This window comes from Bubalus kerabau, chromosome 6 (genome assembly GCF_029407905.1).
Source record: "Bubalus kerabau isolate K-KA32 ecotype Philippines breed swamp buffalo chromosome 6, PCC_UOA_SB_1v2, whole genome shotgun sequence".
NCBI classification, from domain to species: domain Eukaryota; kingdom Metazoa; phylum Chordata; class Mammalia; order Artiodactyla; family Bovidae; genus Bubalus; species Bubalus kerabau.
Window position 1 is genome coordinate 116220821 of NC_073629.1, and position 21784 is coordinate 116242604.

At 51.9% G+C, this 21784-nt stretch overlaps 1 protein-coding gene across 6 annotated transcripts in view; it reads left to right on the plus strand.

Annotated features, from left to right (window-relative positions):
- AGAP1 (ArfGAP with GTPase domain, ankyrin repeat and PH domain 1) overlaps positions 1 to 20542 on the plus strand; it is a 562171-nt gene extending 541629 nt beyond the window's left edge. For 4 of the 6 annotated variants that reach the window (XM_055586531.1, XM_055586533.1, XM_055586524.1 and 1 more), the window contains 2 exons: positions 15825 to 16080; positions 18366 to 20542. In XM_055586531.1, coding sequence (XP_055442506.1) covers positions 15825 to 16080; positions 18366 to 18569 — 460 coding nt within the window. In that variant the 3' untranslated portion in view covers positions 18570 to 20542. Of the gene's footprint in view, positions 1 to 4991; positions 5669 to 12044; positions 12675 to 15824; positions 16081 to 18365 lie in introns of those variants that run through there. The other 2 variants (XM_055586530.1, XM_055586529.1) reach the window with 2 other exon arrangements.
- Positions 20543 to 21784: the final 1242 nt, after the last annotated feature.

Genomic DNA, 21784 nt, shown 5'->3' on the forward strand with positions numbered 1-21784 from the left:
ATAAATCTTGCAGTCTATATCAGAATCCCCTTCGTTTTCAAGGCTGCATAATATTCCACTGCATAGATAGACTACATTTTGTTCCTCTGTTGATGACGTTTTCAGTTGCACCTTTTGGCTATTGTGAGTGCTGCTGCTATCAACACAGGGGTACAAATATCCCTTCAAGAACCTTCTTTCAACACTTCTGGCTATAAACCCAGAATTGGAATTGATGGTTGTTGTTGTTGTTGTTCAATCGCTAAGTTGTGTCTGACTCTTTTCAACCCTGTGGACTGCAAAATACCAGGCTCCTCTGTCCTCCAGTGTCTCCCGGATTTTGCTCAAACCCATGTCCATTGAGTTGGTGATGCTACCTAACCATCTCATCCTCTGTCGTCCCCTTCTCCTCCTGCCCTCAATCTTTCCCAGCACCAAGGTCTTTTCCAATGAGTTTTCTCTTTGAATAAGGTGGCCAAAGTATTGCAGTTTCAGCTTCAGCATTAGTCCTTCCAATGAATATTCAGAACTGATCTCCTTTAGGATGGACTGGTTGGATCTCCTTGCAGTCCATGGGACTCTCAAGGGTCTTCTCCAACACCATAGCTCAAAAGCATGAATTCTTCGGCGCTCAGCTTTCTTCACAGTCCAACTCTCACATCCATACATGACTATTGGAAAAACCATAGCTTTGACTAGATGGACCTTTGTTGGCAAAGTAATGTCTCTGCTTTTTAATATGCTGTCTAGGTTGGTCATAACTTTCCTTCCAAGGAGCAAGTGTCTTTTAATTTCATGGCTGCAGTTACCGTCCATAGTGATTTTTGAGCCCAAGGAAAGAAAATCTGTCACTGCTTCCACTTTTCCCCTTTCTATTTGCCATGAAATGATGGATCTGGATGCCATGTCTTATGTTTTCTGTATGTTGAGTTTTAAGCCAGTTTTTTCACTCTTCTTTTTTACCCTCATCAAGAAGCTCTTTAGTTCCTCTTCACTTTCTGCCATTAGAGTGGTATCATCTGCATATCACATCAGGGGCGTAGCTCAGTGGTAGAGTGCACGCTTAGCATCCACGAGGCCCCCAGTTCAATCCCTGGCATCTCCATTTGGAAATATTTCTTTAGTGGGTCTTCCCTCATAGCTCAGTTAGTAAAGAGTCTGCCTGACATGCAGGAGACCCCAGTTCAATCCCTGAGTCAGGAAGATCCTCTGAGAGAGAAAATGGCAACCCACTCCAGTATTCTTGCCTGGAGAATCCCATGGACAGAGGAGCCTGACAGGCTACAGTCAGTCCACAGGGTCCCAAGAGTCGGACATGACTTAGCAACGAAAATGCCACCACCATCTGCATATCTGAGGTTGTTGATCTTTCTCCTGGCAATCTTGATTCCAGCTTGTGATTCATATAGCCCAGCATTTTGCATGATGTACTCTGCATAGAAGTTAAATAAGCAGAATAGCAATGTACAGCCTTGTCATACTCCTTTCCCAGTTTTGAACCAGTCTTGTTCTATGTCTTTTCTAACTGTTGCTTCTTTAGCCACATACCAGACCCTGCAGTAATTCTTTTTAATTTTTTAAGGATCCTCCGTACGATTTTCCCAGAGTCTGGATTTTTGACACATTTAAACTTAGAGTGTTGATTGTCTTGATGAAATCCTTTTTTTTTTTTTTTTTCTAAAAGTCTTTTTTAAAAGTCTCTCAAACATCCTAATGCAGAAGGACAGATTGGAAGAGCGTGGTCTTGGGAGCAGACTTGCCCTGGTCCCCCAGCTGCCTCAGAGAGTGGTCCTGCCCTGGACAAAACCATCCACAGGAAGGGGTTGGGCAGATGGGGTTTCCCAGCTAAGTCAGGTTTTAAAATGTTTTGGGGTGATAGATGTGGAGTAGTAGCTGGTTCTTCACTTGACCAAGTTAGGAAATTACGTAAATCATTTACCATCACAGCGATTCTGTGAAAGTACATGTTAGCATCCAAAAGGCAGAAAGAATGTGGCATCAGAAAACGGCCTTAAAATTTTTTAAAATCTAGCTTTATGGAAACCTCACTGCGGTGAATGGGTGATAAGTCTGCCACCAGCAATACTTGAAAGCATCTGGCCCATCCCAGGCCAGCCAGAGAACTGATGGGGCTCAGCGCAGAATGCAACTGTGCGGTCCCTGTCCAGTATTTATCAGAATCTCAAGGCAGCAACCACAGACCATTTAACTAAGCGCAGGCCCCTTCTGAGCTCAAGGTCCAGCTGAGGGCTTACACCCACGTGGAGCCAGCCCTGGGCGAGTGAACCCTTGAGGTCTTCTTTATGCCAGTGTTCCAAGATTCCCTCTCGAGGAAAAAGCTGAGCAGATAGAATCCCGTGTCACCAATGTTTTAATGTCTTAATGTCTTAATATCAAAGACAATGCCACTGGGCAAGTTTAATTCTGTGTCAATTGTGAAGAATAAAACATCTGCCCTGTTCCTGCATCCTGATTCCATTAGATAGAGGTTTGGTGATTTTAAGGAAAGGATTTGTCTTGTTTAATAATAATGCTTACCTTACTCTAGAGAATTCACAAATTCACATCACTTCTGATGCGTCATTCTTATGATCAGCTCCACCCCATCACAACCAAATTTAGAAGAAAGAAAAAAAAAATACTACCTAATGGATGTGGAGGTTGGGGCCTGATGTTCTGAACATTTAAGATTAGTTGAGAATGAAAAAGCAGCATTATTCATTTGTTGGATCTTCTCTAAGAGGGGTATCTAGTCTTTAATAAAATTTCACTTGTCGTTACATTGGAGTAGAATTCATCTTGCCTGGTGTGAGTAGCTGCTGGCAGACCATCCCCACTGTAAGGAGTGTGAGTGTGGATCAAGCTGCCACCCAATCACATTAGTATCTTTCAGCATGTTTCTATGTTTTCATAGTTTGAGAGAAAAAAAAATAACATGCACGTATGTTTTAAATGCCTCCATCCATTTGCAGACTTTCTGGAATGCTTTTCCTCTTTTAAAATCTGTTTTGTTATTGTTATTATTGTTTTGTTTGTTTCCCCATTGAGGAACCACGTGATTCTTCTTCCAGTCCCCTTCTCCACCCCACCCCCTCAGAAAAAAACTAAAAGGAAAATGAAGATTCTTTGCTGTTCAGAATCATTTGTCTTATGTCTTAAAAAAGTAATAATATTACCAAGTACTGTAGTTCTTAAAACCACTGGGCAGTTTTTACTAGAAACCTACTCAGACCTCTCCATCACTTTGGGTTGGCCTCTAACCTGCGGCCTCTGTCTCTCTGCTGGATGACCACTTAGCAGCCACCAGGCCACACTTGGCCCTCTGCCTCTCTCCATTCTGTCCCTCAATTTCTCCTTTAAGAGCCGTGGAGCTCTGGCTCCCTGGTGTTTAAGGGGCACTGGTGCACACCCAGCAAAGGCTTATATCCATTTTACAGTATTCCGAGCGGAGGAAAAGGGCCATTTCTCTTCCCTTATCTGTTTATGATGTGATATGTTCCAAAGCCAGTCCCATCAGCCATGTTATGGTGAACTTAATTCGCTGTGATGGGGGTCCAGGCACCAGGGCTGACGCGAGTACCACCGCCGTGCGTCCCGTTTCATGCCACATTACACGGAATCTCGGACCGCCTCACTTGACTGGCTTGGGCTCCCTCTCGCTTGGCACAGACTTATCGGGATTTATGCTTTTGAATGGTTGTCCACATTTTTCCTAATGTGGGACTACAGAAACATCCAGGGCGTGCGTGGCTTCTGCAGCTCAGCTAGGGTGACTGTGTGAAAACACACACTCAATTTGCAAATTAACTCACAAACTTAATTTGTCAGACTAGCTTTGCGCAGAATAACAGAGGTGTCTGTACTAAAATCCCAGCGAGATGAAATATGCCTGTGAGTGGAAATGACAAGGAGAAGCACAGAGACAAGAAAAGAGTTTGGGTGAGTGGGGGAGGGTTGATACGGCGAGGTCTCTTTCCACTCCTCGTGTTTTGTGGCCTTATTTCTCGATAGGTTAGAAAATAGGGGGAAAGGTTGAAAACTTAAAAATAAAAAATACTTTGAATAAAAATACTGAGAACTTAAAATTTTGAAAAAATGTTGAAAACATGTCATGTGCTTCTGGAACGAATCTGATGTTTGGCCTTTTTCTGCTAGGATCACGTGCTTCCAAAAGTGATTGTCTTAAGAGTTAGACTTCTCTGAATTGCTGTCAGCCTCCCCACTCTGCCTCCTCACGTCTCCACCTGCCCCCTGAACCTGGCCTCTGGGCACCTCACTAACTCCCCCAGCTCTGTCCATTGCATCTGGAAGACAGCCCCCACCCCGCCCCAACTACCTTTTCTAACCTGGTGGCCTCCTGAATGATCAGTGACAGGTTTGAGACAGGTGGGCTATGATTGCAGGAACCAGCAGGTAAACACAGGCCGTTTTCTTTCCTTCTGGGATGAATTTTTCACATGAATGGAGCCTGAGAAAGCAGTGCAGGTCACTCGCAGCAGGCCAGCGTGTAAGACCCTCGGTGGTCTGCCCAGGGAAGGGCTCGGTGACTCCCCCTCTTCAGGTCCAGGTCTGGTAGCAGCCGGGCAGCATCTGTATGTTGGAGAGGCCTGGCAGCTGCGTCCTGGCCATGTCTCTGGGCGTCACCGAGGTGGTTGAGAGCTGTGAGTGGGTGGCTGCCCCTGGGTGCTACTTGATGTACAGATGGATTTGTCCAAATGGAAAGCTCAAGAGAGGCGTTCCTTTGTGTAGATCCGATGAGAGGGGAGATGTCTGGGGGGACATCGCGGCGCTCACCCAGTCCCCAGGCAACAGCGAGGACCTGCCATCCATCATTTACCCCCAGAGCAGACACCCCTGGGGGCCTTAAACCTCCTCTCCGGGAGGAAATCGGGGTCCCCGAGAGGCCGGGTCTCTTCTTCCCTGAGAGCAACAATGCATCGCAGACTCCTGACAAGTTGTGGAGTTGAGCCAGTGTTCGTTCATGAATTCACCCAATACCTTCTCTTTCCCAGGCCGGCGCAAGCCAGTCACCCAGCCTGACTGCTCCTTTATTCCTGCTTGGAGGTTCCGAAGCAATATCCCCATAGGTTGTCTCCAAGGTTTAGAGGGATGATGTTGTATCTGCACTCCTGCTTGGATCCTGGGATGTTTTCCCACTCAGCCTGGTCGAGTTCCAAACAGGCAGGGGCTGGGAGGCTCCTGGTGCTCGTGACCGCAAAGCCGCGAGGGCCCCGGGCCTCCACCTGGACCTCAGCCTGAGATGTGGGGGGAGACGGGCGCACGGACTCGCGCCTTCCAGGATGACGCAGGGCTGACTGAGCCCATGTGTCCTGGGCCTACCCCTGGGCAAGGATGGCACTCCCGGGCTTCCCCAGGCCGTCCCCTGGCCCCACACCCACCGGCTCCCAGCACCTGCCACCTGGCGCACTTGACTGTAATAAGCCTAATACAGTTGACTTTATTTAATTAATAATGATCCTCTTCTGTTCCTCTGAGCTCATAAAGCACCCCGCAGGTTGGCAAAAACACTCATAATATCGATCCAGAGTCAGGCAGGATATTTATTTTGTCTTTGCCCCGTGAGCATAAATCCTTGTCCGTCCCTTCCTGCTCTCCTCTGCGTGTGGAATTTACAGTGGCCAGTTTCTTAAAAGCTTTCGGTAATTAAGGAATAAACAGCCATCGGTCTTTGTTGGTCCTCCTCCTCCTCCTCCTCCGTCCATCCCGAGCCCGGGCCCCCTTGGCAACGCGGCCAGGGGAGAAGGCATGCGTGCGGGGCTCGCAGCGGGCCGGGGTCTCCCCCTGCCGAGAGAGGAAGCCCCTCTGTTTTCCTAACATATTGTTCCAGCCCCCTCTACCACGCCTCCCCTCCCAGTTCCTGTTTTGCTTGAGGCCAAAAGACACTTGGGAAATTCCTTGCTGCTAGCTAGCACTCTTCCTGTCCTCTTGGGTCACCGTGAAAGCTGTGCGGGTCTCCTCCAATTTCCCCTCGTCCTCCCTAAGGACATTCCTGCACTCCAATATACTTGGCTACAGAAATCTCCTTTAAAATCACCATTGAAAAAAATCCTTCCCCACCCCGTGAGCAGGGGGGAAAGCAAATAGATGTTTCTGAAAGGAGCAGGGTGACGAGCACTCAGGAAGTTCTTGGCCCTTTAGCATTTGGGGGGTGAGTTTCCCATAAAAATGAACGCATGAGACTTGACACTGCTTGGGCTTTTGGGAAAGGCTGTTCATCACCCCCTGACCCCGATGTCTTATCCAGAGAAAGCCGCGTTTGTGGAGACGGGAAGGCCGAGGCCAGAATCACCGCAGGACCACTCCTGACATCCTCCCAGAATATCATCCGTCCTGCCTCAACGACGGGCAAGGACCTGGGGGACATCCGGTCACAGCTCCCGTGTCTGCCCCTGGTGACCACACAACGGAGCTGAAAGCCAGTCAGAAGCGTCATGGTTATTTACTAAAGCGGTGTTTTCTGGGAATCCAACCCATTAACCTTGTCACCCCCTTGGCAGCCCCCTGGACCATCCCTGCCAGACCCCGGATGCAGCTGGTGGCAGTGGAGTGGGTCTGCATCCCCCCAGCCACCCAGCGCACAAGGGACCCACCGCAGCAAGAAGGGTTTCTTTAAAGAGGGTGGCCCAGATCCGGTCCAGGAGCCTCTCACTCAGCCCCGAGGTTCCCTGAGGGTCTTTGAGACCCGCCCTGCCCTTTGCTGCTCACCTACACGCGTTTGTGCTGCTCAGGTGATGTCATTGCACCCACAGCGACAGGTCCCCCGGGAACCTGGCTTCTGTCCTGAGTGCTGGCATCTGCTTTGGCTTCCATTCCCACAGCCCCTCCACCACCACCCCATGCCCACCCCTCCTCCCCAGACACACATACATGCACTGGTGATTTCCTTTCTCTTCATTCCCAAATAATTTTTGGTAAGGAAAAAAAAAAGGGGAAACAGCCGGATTGTCTGCATCCATGCTCAGTCGCTTCAGTCGTGTCTGACTCTTTGCGAGCCCATGGACTGTAGCCCCCCAGGCTCCTCTGACCATAGTATTCTCCAGGCAAGAATACTGGAGCGGGTTGCCATGCTCTCCTCCAGGGGATCTTCCCGAGCCAGACAGATTGTCGAGATCAGCGCTTTTCCTCTACAAAGATGAACATGTTCTAGACCCAGTGATAAAGATGTTCTTGATCACCACTGAGCACTTGGCTTAGGAGATGTGTCTGGAGGGGCTGGACTTCTACTGAGTAATTTAAACACCTGTCTGTGGCTTGTGCTGCCCTCCACCCTGGGTGGTACAGCTCAAGATTCTGCAAAGTGACTCATACCTGACCCTCCACCAGGTGCTGAGATGGCTGAAGAGAGCAGGCAGGCAGGATGTTGGGGACAGAGCTGGAATCCCATAACCCAGGAGATGCCCTTCTAGACCGGGTCAAGTGTCCTTACCTGGGAGGCAGCAGAGCCCAGAGGAAGAGCTCAGGCCGTGACCACCAGGGGCAGCCACTTAGCCATCACAGGTCAGGGACCCAGCAAGACTTTCTTCACCTTCTAAAACGACTAAAGTCAGCTTCTCTGGTGGCTCAGGGGTGAGGAATCCGCCTGCCAATGCAGGAGATGTGGATTCCATCCCTGGGTTGGGAAGATCCCACATGCTGTGGAGCAACCCAGCCTGGGTGCCCCAACTACTGAGCCGGTGCTCTGGAGCGTGGAAGCTATGACTAGAGAGTAGCCTCTGCTTGTTGAAACTAGATGAAAGTGCACGCAGCAATGAAGACCCAGCACAGCCAAAAATAAGTAAAATAAAATGAGGGGAACGGTGGCAGGACCTACCCACCAGGTCATCAGGGTGAAACTGCATAATCGCCCAGCCCGACAGCTAACACGCCAGCAGTACCTAGTAAACATCAGTTCTGATGCTGCTGGGGATTTTCCCGGTGTACAGAGCAGAGTCCAGCTATTTAACAGTGACCTGTCTGTGGATCGATCACCAGAAGCCCATTGCTTGGCCCAGGCCTGAATTAGGAAATAAAGGTCAAAAAAGGATGAGGAAGGCCAAGGTTTACTGTAAAACACAAGCAGAGATTGACACATACCCGTGCGCGCCCCGTCACTTCAGTCGTGTCCAACTCTTGGCAAACCTGTGGACGGTAGCCCGCCAGGCTCCTCTGTCCTTGGGATTCTCTAGACAAGAATACTGGAGTGGATTGCCACGCCCTCCTCCAGAGGATCTTCCTGACCCAGACATCAAACCCGCGTCTCCTGCCTGGCAGGCGGATTCTTTACCACTGAGCCACCTGGGAAGCCCGTGTATATACGAGCTATATACACATATACTGCATACTATACTATGCTGTGCATCCTGTATACACAGCCCGTGTATATAGTAGCATATACACACTACTGTATATAAAATAGACAACCAATACGGGCCTTCTGTATAGCACAGGAAACTCTACTCAGCACTGTAACAGCCTATATGGGGTAAGAATCTACAAGAGTGGACGCATGTGTATGTGTGACTGATTCACTTTGCTGTACACCTAAACCAACACACCGTTGTAAATCAACTATACTCCAATAACATTTGTTTTAAAAAAAGAAGGAAGAAAGAAAAAATTACACACACAAACCCCAGCAAACACTGTTGAGGACAAAGTGCTAGTCACGTCACACGCGCGGCGGCGCTCCCGCTCCCTGGGGTAAGTCGGCCCTGGCCCCCTTCCGGCGGCTGAACCGCTATGACAGCCACCCTTCCCTGATGCCCCTTCCGTTACGTGAGGGCAGGTGAGCCCTCGCTGTGGGCGCTGTCCCTGTGGTCACTGTGATCACTGCCGTCGCCTGGCTGGTCTTGCCCAGGTGCCACCCTTGGCTTCTGGATGCCTGCAGACCTCGCCTGGCTCTCCAGTGACCCCGTGTGCCCCCAGAGCTGAGCTCTGCAGTGGCCTTCCGGCACCCAGCCCAGCAGCCCTTGCCCCTGTGGAACCGGCCCCAGGGACCCATGGGGCACCCAGCCCAGCCCACACATGGGTCATTGCTGCAGAGATTGGAGGAAAGCGCTCCTTCCCCGCAGCCCTGACCTCACACATTTTCTTCTGCAAAACACAAATGGTCATGTCTTGTCTCTGATCTCCCCTGTCATCATCTTCTCTTGACTCTAACCTTGATTCTGTCATGGTCTGAGTTGGCCATCCTTGCCACGTGGGCGTCACCTGGTGTATTTAATAGGCCCCAGGAGTTACACTCACACCACCATGGACAGGAGGGGACCAAAGCCAGCACTCGTCCACGCTCAGGCCTGCGTGGACAGGAGGGGACCAAAGCCAGCACTCGTCCACGCTCAGGCCTGCGTGGGCTAGAAAGCCCTCCTGCCTGTCCCATCAAGTCCCCACCAGCTAGAGGGCTTCCTCCTCCGCAGGCCAGTCTTGACGGCCCGTGCCACTCCATCCGCCCTGTCAAACCTGGATGGTGTGGGCTTCCCCAGCCCTTTATGTCTAGCTGCCCCAGCTCACAAAAGGAAAAGCCGCGTCCATCAGTTACAGAATCCACCCTTTCCCCCACCGGCTGAAGCCTGGCGCAAAAATGCCCCATCTCATTTGTCCTGAAGGCTTTCCTTAATGTCCTGACTTCCCCACGTAGGGCCACACCTCCACTGTCACACACGCATGGCATCCAGCTTCTGACACGTAGTGGAAGTGAAAGCCACTCAGTCGTGTCCGACTCTTTGCGACCCCAGGGACTATACAGTCTATGGAATTCTCCAGGCCAGAATTCTGGAGTGGGAGCCTTTCCCTTCTCCAGGGATCGAACCCAGGTCTCCCACATTACAGGAGGATTCTTTACCAGCTGAGCCACAAGGGAAGCCCAAGAATACTGGAGTGGGTAGCCTATCCCGTCTCCAGGGGATCTTCCCAACCCAGGAATCGAACCAGGGTCTCCTGCATTGCAGGCAGATTCTTTACCAACTGAGCTATCAGAGACACATAGGTCACTCGTAAAAACATGGCGGGTGCTCCGGGGTCAGGCATCATCAACAAAGCCAGGTGCTGCCGTCACCGTGATCACCGTCGCCTTCAGCACCGTCTCGGGAAGCACACCCACGTCTGGGAGTCAGCACCCCCCGAACTGCTGCTTGCACTTGATTCCGCCCAGCAGGCCCTAAATCTGCAGGTTGCAGGTAAGGCGTGCCCCGGGGACTGCCTTTGGTGGCTCCTCGGCCAAGTCTGCACCCCTCAAGGTCACGCGTGTGGCACAGCCTCATCTGTCAGGCTGCAGGCCCAGCGGACCCCGCAGGACTCTGGACTCAGGGCCTCCGGGACCTCGGATCCTGGATTCACACACCAGGTAGCTTCCGGGGCCCAGAGGGGCCCAGCAGGTCACCTGGAAAGGGCTTCCCCTTAGGCAAGAAGGAGAGGAAAACATTTATCGTTGTGCCTTCGGTTGCGTCTTGTCTTTCTCTTTGGGGGACCGGCTGGTGTCTTTCTTCTGATCAGTGGCCCGTTCTCTCATTTTCCCTGCTCCCTTGCGGTTGATTTATTTAAAGGTGTGTCAGCATGGGGCTCAAATGAGGAGCAGCCGGGCCTCTTCCTCTCTGCTGACGGCCGGCCATGCCAATAATTCATTTTTTAGCTCATTAGCTAACGGAGGCTGTGAGCAGCGGGCCTCCAGGGGACTGGAATGAGGTGAGGTGATGTACTGCTGCCTACACTGCTCTTGAACTGGCCTTCCTCGGGGAAATGAGAGGCTGGGCTGAGATGACAAGCCAGGGGTCCCAGAGTCACCACTGGGGTACCCGTGCTTTGGTATTGTGGTTTCTCGGGGCAGTTGGTTTTAGACAGGCTGTTCTAGGGACTTCCCTGGTGGTCCAGGGGTGAAGAATCCACCTTGCAGTGCAGGGCACGTGGATTTGATCCCTGGTCGGGGAGCTCAGATCCCCGTCTCCACGTGCCACGGAGCAACTAAAGCCCACGTGCCACAGCTAGAGATCCCAGATGATACAACAAAGATACCATGAGCCGCAGCTGAGACCCAGCACAGCCAGATGAGTAAATAAATAGAATGATTTTTCTTCTGTCTTTTAAAAATTAATTCATTTATTTTAATTGGAGGATAGTCACTTGACAATATCGGGGTGGTTTTCTCCACACGCTGACATGAGTCAGCCACAGGTGCACAAAGAAAGCTCGCAGGAAAGGAGTCGCTGTCAGAGGACCTGTCCTCCACGTGTTAACTGTTGGCACAAAAGCCGCGCGGAGACGATGGGCCATGTGGCTGCCCAGCGTCGGTCAGACCAGCTGCTGTAACAAAATACCGTGAACTGGGGGAAGACGGGGTGGGGAGCGTTCGATAACAGAAACCTCTCTTCTGGAGCTAAGGCCAGCCTCACCCAGTTCCAGAGGCTGAGAGTCCAAGGTCAGGCTGTGGGCAGGGCTGGTGGAGGCCTCCCCCTGGCCGGCAGGCAGCCCTGCTGGCTCTGTCCCCACGTGGCCTTAGCTCTGGGCACGCCGAGAAAGCTTCCTCTTCTTACCTGAGGACCACGACCTCATTCAACCTTAATTCCTTCCTCGAAGTTCTGTCTCCAAATACCGTCACACTGGGAGGTGGGGCTTCAACACTTGGATTTGGCGGGGAGGGGAGGGACAGATATAATTCAGCCCAGTAGCATCCAGGAGGGCTTTAGATATCTCAAGGCTGTGGGCAGAGGCCCACCAGACTTGGCCCCAGAGGCCCTGACAGCTTTGGGGTGGCTTGAATTTGCTGAGCACTCGTCACCCCAGTCTCTCAGGCCCACCTGCACCCAGGAGTGGGAGGCCCGCAGGTCCCCCCTGGGTTTGTCAAGGCCTCTGTCCAGGGACCCCACCCCTCCCTGCTGAGCATGTTGCCCAAGAGAAGCTCTTATCTACAGGCACCTTAAAGTACCCAGCGGGTGTTTCAGGCCCCACCCTCCAGCCATCAACACCGCTGTGTCACCCAGAACACCCCCACGGTGAGCTCTCGCGTGCACGATTGTGGCAAGAATCATGAGAGATGTCAATCATCCCAACGCCCACGGCTGCTCTTTTGCCAGGTGAGCACGGCGGCCAGGCAGAGCATCATCCAAACACGAGACTTCGAATCCCAAAGCCACCTTGCCTGCTGGAGATGTCACTGTGCCCATTTCACAGGTGAGGAAACAAAGGCCCTGGAAGTTACTGAAGTCGAAAAGGTCTGCAGCGCAAAGGAAAAGATGAAGACCTAAACCCCAGCCTCTCCAACACCGAAAAACCGCAGCCTTTTATCTCCATGTCAGTTCTCTTTTGCCTCCCTCTGGCCACAGCAGGAAGCACGCAGCATTAAGCTTTCCTCCCCGTGTGTTAACCCGGGCAAAAAATCACAGGACATGGCCTGTAAATGGTATTAAGTGGTGTATCAGGGCTTAGTTGTCCCACGGCATGTGGGATCTTAGTTCCCCAACCAGGAATTGAACCCGTGTCCTGGTGGGCTTCCGTCTATGGGGTCGCACAGAGTCTGACACGACTGAAGTGACTTAGCAACAGCAGCAGCAGCAGCAGCCCCTGCGTTGGAAGGCAGATTCTTAACCACTGGACTATCAGGGAAGTCCCAGAGTCTTCCTCTTAAAGAAGGCTCCCCAAGGGACTTCCCTGGTGGTCCAGTGGTTAAGACTCCACACTTCCACACAGGGGACAAGAGTTTGATCCTTGGTCAGGGAACTAATGCCTCACATGCCTTGTTGCCAAAAAAAAATATATCTTGAACCAAATAAAAATGAAAATGCAGCATATCAACTTAAAAAAAAGAAGACACCCTAAATGGTATGTGCGTTTAGCCCCACAAAACCTGGACCCGCCTTTGTTATGTATTGGGAACCACACTGGTTTTTAAAAGCGAAGGACAGCTTAAATGCACTCATCATTCAGATGCCTGTGAGTTCAGTGAATACAGGTGAGCCTGGGAGGCTGGGGTGGGGAGGGTGGGACTCCCCCGGGGAGCATTCTGACCACAGGAGAGCAGCCAGAAGCTGTGGGTCTGACCTCGTTCTTTGGCTGGGGCATTCGCACATGAAAAGAAAATGGGATAATTGCAGTTAGCGCTGGAGCTCCTGTGTTCCGTCCTCTGGTTTACCCCTGAATGATTTGGCAATGAGTATTAAAATCAACCGGAGCAGAATAAAAGGCGTCTGATTTTAATGCCAACCAAAAAAAATGAGAACTAGCCGATTGGAACTTGAAAATCTGGATGTATGCTACCCCCTCCTCCACTGTCCCTTTTCATTTAATTCACGTTTTGCTCTTTGGCGATTTATGAAATGTATCAACATATGTTTAATACATTTTAAATAAGGTTTTTAAATAACATGAAAAACACGGCCAGTCCTGGGTTTTTTGTCTTTCCACCTCCTTCACTATTTTCCAAGATGTTCCCAGAGCTTTTGTGCCCGTCCTCTGGCCCAGGCGAGGGGTGGTATGCAGCGGCCTTGGAGCTCCGGGGTGTGAGTCCTCAGCTGTGGCCACGTGTTCCTCCTGGAAATCTCCGAATGAAAGGGTCGGGGTCGCTCTGGGGTCACTGGTATGGACCGGGAAGTGAAGCAAAACTAATCCAGATTTACTCCTGGAAGAATTTGTTTGCCTAAGTATTTAAAAACAGATTAGGGCTAACCCGACACTGGATCACTAGGGGCAATGTAAACACGGGTAAAAGGTGTAAACACGGTCGTTTTTTTCCCTGGAAGAAAAAAGTGTCCCGGTAACCAGTTTTCTTTCTCGGGCCTGGCGGAGGCCCCAGGTGATTCCTCTGAGCGGTTTGTTAGCTGTGTACCCCGCTGACACCCCCGAAGGAAATGCTGAGTTTTAGGGGAGGGCAGTGGCGGGTCCCTGCATGTGTAAGTCTCCACGGGTAATCTCTGTCCCTTCTCATCCGCAGGGCTTCCGTTTCTTCTCTCATCAGCCTCAGCAGAAAGCATTTGTCGGGCCTGAAGTGCACAACCCCCACCCCCCCGCCACCAGGGCCACCCCCACCCCACCCCAGCACCCCTGCCCCGCTTCCTTCTGTTCCCCAGACGCTCTCATTTCAAGAGCTCCTTGCGAAATCTCACTTCAGTCTTTTGCATTTTTTCTGCCCCCCATTCCCCCCCACCGCCAGCAGCACTGTGATCTTGAGGATCTCTGAGTTGTTCTCAGTGGTTTTCACCCCTTATTTGAGGAGCCAGAACTGAAATCCACCGGTAGCGGCGGGAGGGCAGGAGTGGACGGCCGGGGCCCCTTCCTTCCGGCCCCTGTAAGCACACCTTGCTGTCTGTTTCTCTCTTTCTTCAGCTCTTCCTCCCATCCTGCCCGCCCCTGCCTTCTCCCAGGCCTCGGTCCAGTGTGTCCAGCTGCTCTGTGTTTTTTGGAGCTGGGGCGGGGGCGGGCTGTGACCACACCCACCCAACCAGGGTGGTGCTTTGGGGGAGGGGCAGCTGCCATTCTCAAGGCCCCTCCCCCGAGACCCCCACCCTCTCCGTCCCGGATGTCCTGCACCCCTGCTCAGCCTCAGGGGGCCGCCCGCCTGCCTATAGACTAGGCCCCATCACACTTTCCCTCAGAAACCCAGCTGCTCTTTAGCAGGAAGGACTTGGGGTTTTTTTTTTTTTTCTGTCTTTTTTATTTGCTTGAAAACTTTTTGTTATTGGAGTATAATTGCTTTACCATGTTGCGTGCGTTTCTGCTGTACCGCGAAGGGAGTCAGCTACGTGTGCGCAGGTATCCCCTCCGTCTTGAGCCTTCCTCCACAACACCCCACCCCACCCCATCCATCGAGACCCCCACAGAGCTCCGCGCTGGGCTCCCTGCGCCGCATGCAGCAGCTTCGCGCTGGCTGTGTCACACGTGGTAGTGCGTGTGTCAGTGACACTTTCCCAGTTCGTGGCCCCCCACCCCGCCGTACCCACGGATCCATTCTCCGCATCCGCGTCTATTTCTGCCCTAAAAAGGAAAGAAACTGAGTCATTTTGTAGAGACGTAGATGGACCTAGAGACTGTCACACATCGCGGAGTAAGTCAAAAAGGGAAACACAAATGTCATGCATGGTGAATACGTGAATGTGAAGGACTCGTGGACGCCCCGCACTGGGGTTTCCCCGGGTGTCGGGAGAGCAGACAGTCAGCAGGAACATGAGCTTCGCTTGGGTCTCCTTCCCAGTCTCCCCACTGGAGTCGCTGCTCTTTCACGTGTGTTCTGCAGCCACATTTTCTTCCCCGGGAGGGTGGAGCATATGGACTCGAAGTTCAACACACACACCCCCTCCTGGGCAGATGCTAAGCCCTCAAAGGTCACATCAGGTGGGGGCGTCTGCCCGCCACCCTGCCCCGGGGACTCCAGCCAAGTGCTCTGGGATCCCGGCCCTGACCGTGGCTGCTCAACCCTGTGGCTCGGGCCTCTGGCCTGTGGCATCCACCCTGCATGGTGCAGGCCCCAGGTAGCACAGGGCGCTTCTTCTGGGGCCACGAAAAGCAAAAGAAATCTAGCCCGACCCCTGGCTCTCACACCTTAGGGTATCAGAATCCCCTGCAGGGCTGGTGAAAATGCTTCCTTCCAGGGGTTCTGGCGGGGGGCGGGGCTGGGATGGGGCCTGAGAATCTGCATCCCTAACAGGGGCCCAGGTGGTGCTCCAGATGGGGATCACTTTGTACGCTGCTGGGCAGGCTTTCCTGGGTGGCTTCCTGGTTCCGGTGAGCACACCTGTCTCCTCCGTCCCCTCTCCCCTGGTGGCCTCCTGGGCACACACCACACGGGCTGGTGGCAGGGCAGAGGGGTCGCCTCCGTCCTCCCCCCCGGGATTGTGACCGCGTCCGTCTGCTGGCTCTTGCAGGGAAGAGAAGGAACGGTGGATCCGGGCCAAGTACGAGCAGAAGCTCTTCCTGGCCCCGCTGCCCTGCACGGAGCTGTCCCTGGGCCAGCACCTGCTGCGGGCCACGGCCGACGAGGACCTGCGGACAGTCATCCTGCTGCTGGCGCACGGCTCCCGGGACGAGGTGAACGAGACCTGCGGGGAGGCTGACGGCCGGACGGCGCTGCACCTGGCCTGCCGGAAGGGCAACGTGGTCCTGGCCCAGCTGCTCATCTGGGTAGGTGGCCCAGCGCCCGCCGGGGAGCCCGGGCGAGGCGGGTCCTTGTGCCGCTCCCAGGGGGAAGGCGGTGGGCACCCACCTGAGAAGTGGGAAATACTAGGAATCAGACAGTTAGCATTGAGGTTTGGGGTGGGCCCCCTGCCTTTCAGCCCACCTGTGTGAGGGACCACACAAAATCACCAATTTAAAAGGGAGGAATGAACTCAGGGGGGCGTGCCCCCCCAATGCAGGCAGAGTGCTCCGCTCTGCACAGCACTTGCTGCAATTTCTGCCAAGTTCATCTTTACTGTGACCCCCTCGGGTCAAACTTAGTTGCTGATGACCCTGTTGTTCTTTTACAAAAATGCCCATCATTTTTGAGGGCAGAGAGGTGGAGAGGGTGGATATAAATGGAACAGTCAGTGTGGTTTTCCCATTACCACCCCTTTGGGTTTTTCATTCACCTAATGCAGAACTGTCGGACCCTCCACCTTGAGATTTGACGTGGTAGGAGTTTGTCAAAGGGCTTCTTCTGATTAATTTCTACTTCGAAAAGTTTATCTTTTTACATTTCTGTTGAGGCATATGCCATGCAGCTGGAATGGGTAAAAGAAAGGGAGAACATCACTTCTGCTTCCGAGAAGCCCACTTACCCTCCACAGCAGCTACCTGCACACCTCTGGGGTCCTCGGCCAGGGGAGGTTCCCCCATTCCAAGGATGGCAGAAAGCTGGACTGAGGGGGTCCCTAGACAGGAAGGGGTGGTGTGTGCTCACAGTACTGGGACCCTGTCCAGAAGCAGGGGGCTCATCTCCTCCTACCCCCAGGGCAGGGCATGGCCTGTCCAATGCAGCCGAGGAGGATGCTACATTCTACATATTCTCCCTGACTCTCGGGAGAATTAGATGCAGAGGTATCAGAATCACTCAGTATTCAGCTTCCTGTTATAAAAGCAATTGCGTATGAATCTGCCGGGGCTGCCCTGACAAAATACCAGAGACCAGGGGGCTCAAACAGCAGAAATGTATTTTTTCACGGTTCTAGAGGCCAGAAGTCCAAGGTCAAGGTGACAGCAGGGCCTTTTTTCCTTGAGGCCTCTCCCTGGCTTGCAGACAGCTGACTTCTCACTGTGTCCTTGCCGGGCCTTTCCTCTGTGTGTGAGCATCCCTGGTGTCTCTCTTTTCTTATAAGGACATCGGTCACGTTGGATTAGAGCATTACCCATATGACCTCAGTTAACCTTAATTATCTCTTTAAAAGCGCTGTCTCCAACCACAGGCACGTTCTGAAGTACTAGGGGTTAAGACTTCAACATAAGAAGTTGTGGAGGGAGAGAAGACGGTTAGCTCCATTAACAAATCGCATGCCATCTTTCCCCCTCACAATGGCCAAGAGTCCCTTTCATGCTGACGCTTCCTGAAGACAAGAGATGAGACTCTCATCCATTGTGGTGGAAGAAGTGATCGTCAGTCCACCCTCTCTCAAGACCCGGAAGCTTAAAAACAGTGGTGTAATTTAATCTCGTTATTTCCCCTTCTAGTCATCACTCTTGACCATCAGAGATCCTGAGACAGAGTCAACAGGAGGACATACATCACAGCAGTTCACACCAATGGTGTCTTGACCACAAATGTGTCGCCACCAAGGACAGAGGAACTGAATTACGCCCATGGGGAGGAATACTATGTGGCTCTTAGGAGTCACGCATGTGAATAATTTTTAATGACCTGAGAAAATGACCAGAGCGCTGTATTCAGTAAAAAAAAAAAAAAAAACAGATAATTTGTGCCAGTTTAATCTCAGTTACCCGTATATGCATTTAGATTCAAAGGAAAACCGTTAGAAGGAAATCACTGAGATATTAACCAAGATTATCTCTGAATAGCAGGGTTATAAGTGATTTTTTCCCTCTTGTGCACTTCGGTATTCCTTACGTATTTCCTACAATGGAAATGAATGGCCTCTGAGATCCTAAGAATGATCTTGTGTGTTTACAATGGGAAAGTCAAAACAGAAATAGCAAAACTAGAATTATCCTTGGTCCATTTCTGTTGCACAGGGGAGGGGCTTTAGATGCAGAAAGCACATTGTTTCCTTAAAAGAATGCACCTGGGCGGGGAGCGCGGGCTGCCGGGCTGACCCAGCAACACTGGGCACTGGTCTCCCCAGCCCTCCTGGAGCGCATCTGCGGTGCTGTATCCGCCCAGCTGTGCGCACGCGCACACGGGATGGACCCCACCCACCTACCCACCCGCCCGGTCCCCTCCTTCCCACGACCCTAACACGGCTCTGTTGCCTCCACAGTACGGGGTGGACGTGATGGCCCGCGACGCGCACGGGAACACGGCTCTGGCCTACGCGCGGCAGGCCTCCAGCCAAGAGTGCACCGAAGTCCTGCTACAGTACGGCTGCCCCGACGAGCGCTTCGCGCTCATGGCCACCCCCAACCTGTCCCGGAAGAACACTAACCGCAACAACAGCGGCGGGAGGGTGCCCACCGTCATCTGAGGACCGTGGTGTGCCCGCAGCCTCCCGCGCGCACCCTGGGGAGTCACCCACGTGAGTCCCGTCGGGTCCCCCTCACTTCTCCTGGTGGTCCCCGGCCACGCACCCCCCCCCCACCTCACCCCCAGCAAAATCACAAAACCCAGATGGCCCTCGAGGGGCGCGAAGAGGCTGCAGCGTCGATTCCTTTGCATAGACTCCCCCTCGACCGACAACACAGGAGCAGCCGGAGGGCCTGGGTTCTTGATGGTAGCACACCGGCGCCCGGACCCCTGGTCCATCCGGCGGCCGGAGAAGACGGAGCGTGGCACAAGGGGCGGTGGGGGGGCGCAGGGGGCGGGGGGTGGGGGAGGGCGACGCAGCCAGCAGAAAGGGGGTGACTCTCCTTAACTGGCAGTTAAGCACATCAGTACATTTCACCTCTACCAAACGGAACACTTGGATTTCATCTCTTCTCCGAGGAGCTTGACGGCATAAATCAGAAGCAAGCAGAGTTTGTCAGGTTTGAAGCCCCTATGATGGTATGTGTCAAATCAGTTGTAGCTAATCTGTCCAGGGAGGATACTGGCTTCATTACGCTCGTGTAGTTGAGTTCTTCCAGCATTACCGCTGCTTAATAGAACATGATTACTCATCACCGGGAAGAAAGCGTATTAGCGGCGGAGGTAGTTACACAGCACGCTCGGGTGATTGCCACGATGTGATCGCAATATTCTGAGAAGCCGCGTATTATCCCAGACATGTTCTCCCAAGCCCTTGGAGCCCTCCTTTCTAAATTCACTGTCATAATTTAGTATCTGTTTAATTTTTCAGTCCAAAGAGAGGAAATCAGTTGCTGAGTAGTATTTGACTGCAGTCTCCTTGGTGCAAAAACAAAATGGAAAAAATAAATAAGAGTGACTTGGAATTTCAAAAGGAAACCACAGATTCCGCTAACCACGATTTCAAGCACATTTAGTAAACTCAGCAAACGTGTAAAGGCTATTTTTTTTTTTTTTTTTGTCCAAACCAGAGAGATATTTTTTGTCCTTCTGCCAAGGTGGGTGTCTTGGGTCTCAGTCACTCCGGGGCCCATGCGGCCCAAGTCACGCAGGCCTCTGTATTCTGTCTTTAGATGAGATGTGTTGAAAATCTATTTGAATAAAAGAAGTTCATAAATATGCATTGATTTTTGTACAGACAAATGGCACCTCTGTTAATTTATAAATTGAACTGGATGTGAACTAATAATATGCAACTAGTTGAGACAAGAGGGTTACAGATCATTGTACATGGGAAGTATTCCCAGCAGTAAGCACTTCCATTAATGTGATATACAGCTTGTAAAAAGGAGCACATCAGAATAAGATGGCGGTACCATTTGCTTATTAAAATCAAGAAAGGGGAGGGAAAAAAAAGCATACTGGGGGGGAAGAGGCACGTGATTGCTCATTACCAAAAGCATGATCACTATCCGACTCTGCTTTTGCTAACTGCGAGGAAGCGCTGTGTTCAGACACAGGGGACTCTCCAAACCCCAGACCCTGGCTCTTTGCAAAGGTCCACCCTGACGACTGCTGCCATGGTGGGGGCACAGCCTGACTCATGAGACTCCCTAAGACTTTTTTTTTAACCTGGTGGCCAGGCCCATCATTTTAGTACGTCACCCAATTTGCCGTCATCGTGGTTTCTGGCTGCTTCAGACTTCAGCCACCTCCAGCATGGTGGCCAAACATAACCAACCAGATGGCGACACCTTAGGTTAAAGAAAGGGGGCAACTGTGCCTTGAGCCCCTTGGATGGGGACATGGGGTGCCCCCTTGAAGGATAGCACAGGATTGGCAGCACCAACACAGAGGACCACGCTCCCCCGGCCGCCCCCGGGGAAGTCCCTTGCTCTCATATATGAAACCTTCTATTTTGTAAGAGTTTTTCCTCTTCTTTCACTTAAAAAAAATTAAAAATAGGTGGGGGAAGAAAATAAAGCTTTACACAGTTTCTACGTGGGTCACCGTTTCACGGGCATCTCTCACTTGGACGCAGCTCGGTGGAATCCGGCCGTTTCCCAGGATAAACAGGTGCACAAGCCACCGGCCTGGGAACCTTGAGGACAGGTCCGTAATCCCTCCTCCGCCCAGTTTTTAATTCTGTGTTTCATCACTGTGTGGTTATTTTAAATGTGAATAGAGGGGTAAAAAAAAAGTCTTTCCTATTTTTGAAGAACGCATTACTGTTCTAATCCAGCCACACCCATTGGCACCCCTGCCCCACATTAGCATAGACGTTATTATGTAGTGAACGCAGATAGAGTATAAACGAAATTATTAAATTATTTCATTGTAGTTACTTCCCACCATAGGAATGCTTTATCATAGGGAAGCCTTCTTTTGAAAAGAAACGGAATTCCTTGTAAGGCTTCTCTTCGGGATGTATATGAGTGTGTACAGATTATTAGATGTGTTTATAATATAATATTTTCCCAGATGACTTCTGTTTTCACTTAGCCTTTCACGACCAGTATGCTAGGCTGGTTTCTTCCCTTCCCCCCCTCCGGCGCTGGGGCTTCGTTGATTCCTCCCTAGAAAACGTGACCCCTCTCCTGCTATTTTTAGCCATGGTGATCTGCTCCAGGAGGCGGCCTGCTAAATTGTGAGCCCAAGTTTTGGCAACAGAGGAGGCGGTAGTGGGTTTCAAGGGTTTTCTTTTAAAATGAAGGCGGCTCATCTGTGTTTCAGCGTCAGACTAGAAGCCCTTTCTCTGCCGACAGTGTTCTCATTCCTGACTTCAAGCCTCACTGGCACCAAGGCCAGAGGAGCAAGGACGCAGGGCCCGTGTTAGACATAACCAGTTTGGGAAGGCAGTCCCGTTTTCATGGTTTATTTCCATGTAAGTTCAGGGATATGACAGTGACCCAGGGAGTTAACCTCTGCGGAATCCATGTAACCTTTTCTATTCAGAATTTAAAATTTTTCCTTGACCCGAAACCCACTGGCTGGGGAAGGCGTGTGGTCAGGTGGCCACTCATGAGGGCCCCTGGATGTGTCACAGACCTCTCTGGATTTCTCCGGTGGCCAGGGAAGCCTGCAGAGAAAGGAGCCTTGATTTCTGCCCGTGCACGGGTGCACCTCGAATTCTAGGCTGGACAGATGGATGGTTCCTCAGGCCAAGGTCCCAGGGCCCCCCTCTTGCCCCCTGTCTTCCCCAGGAGATGAATGGTGAGCGTCACGGTCACAAGTCTT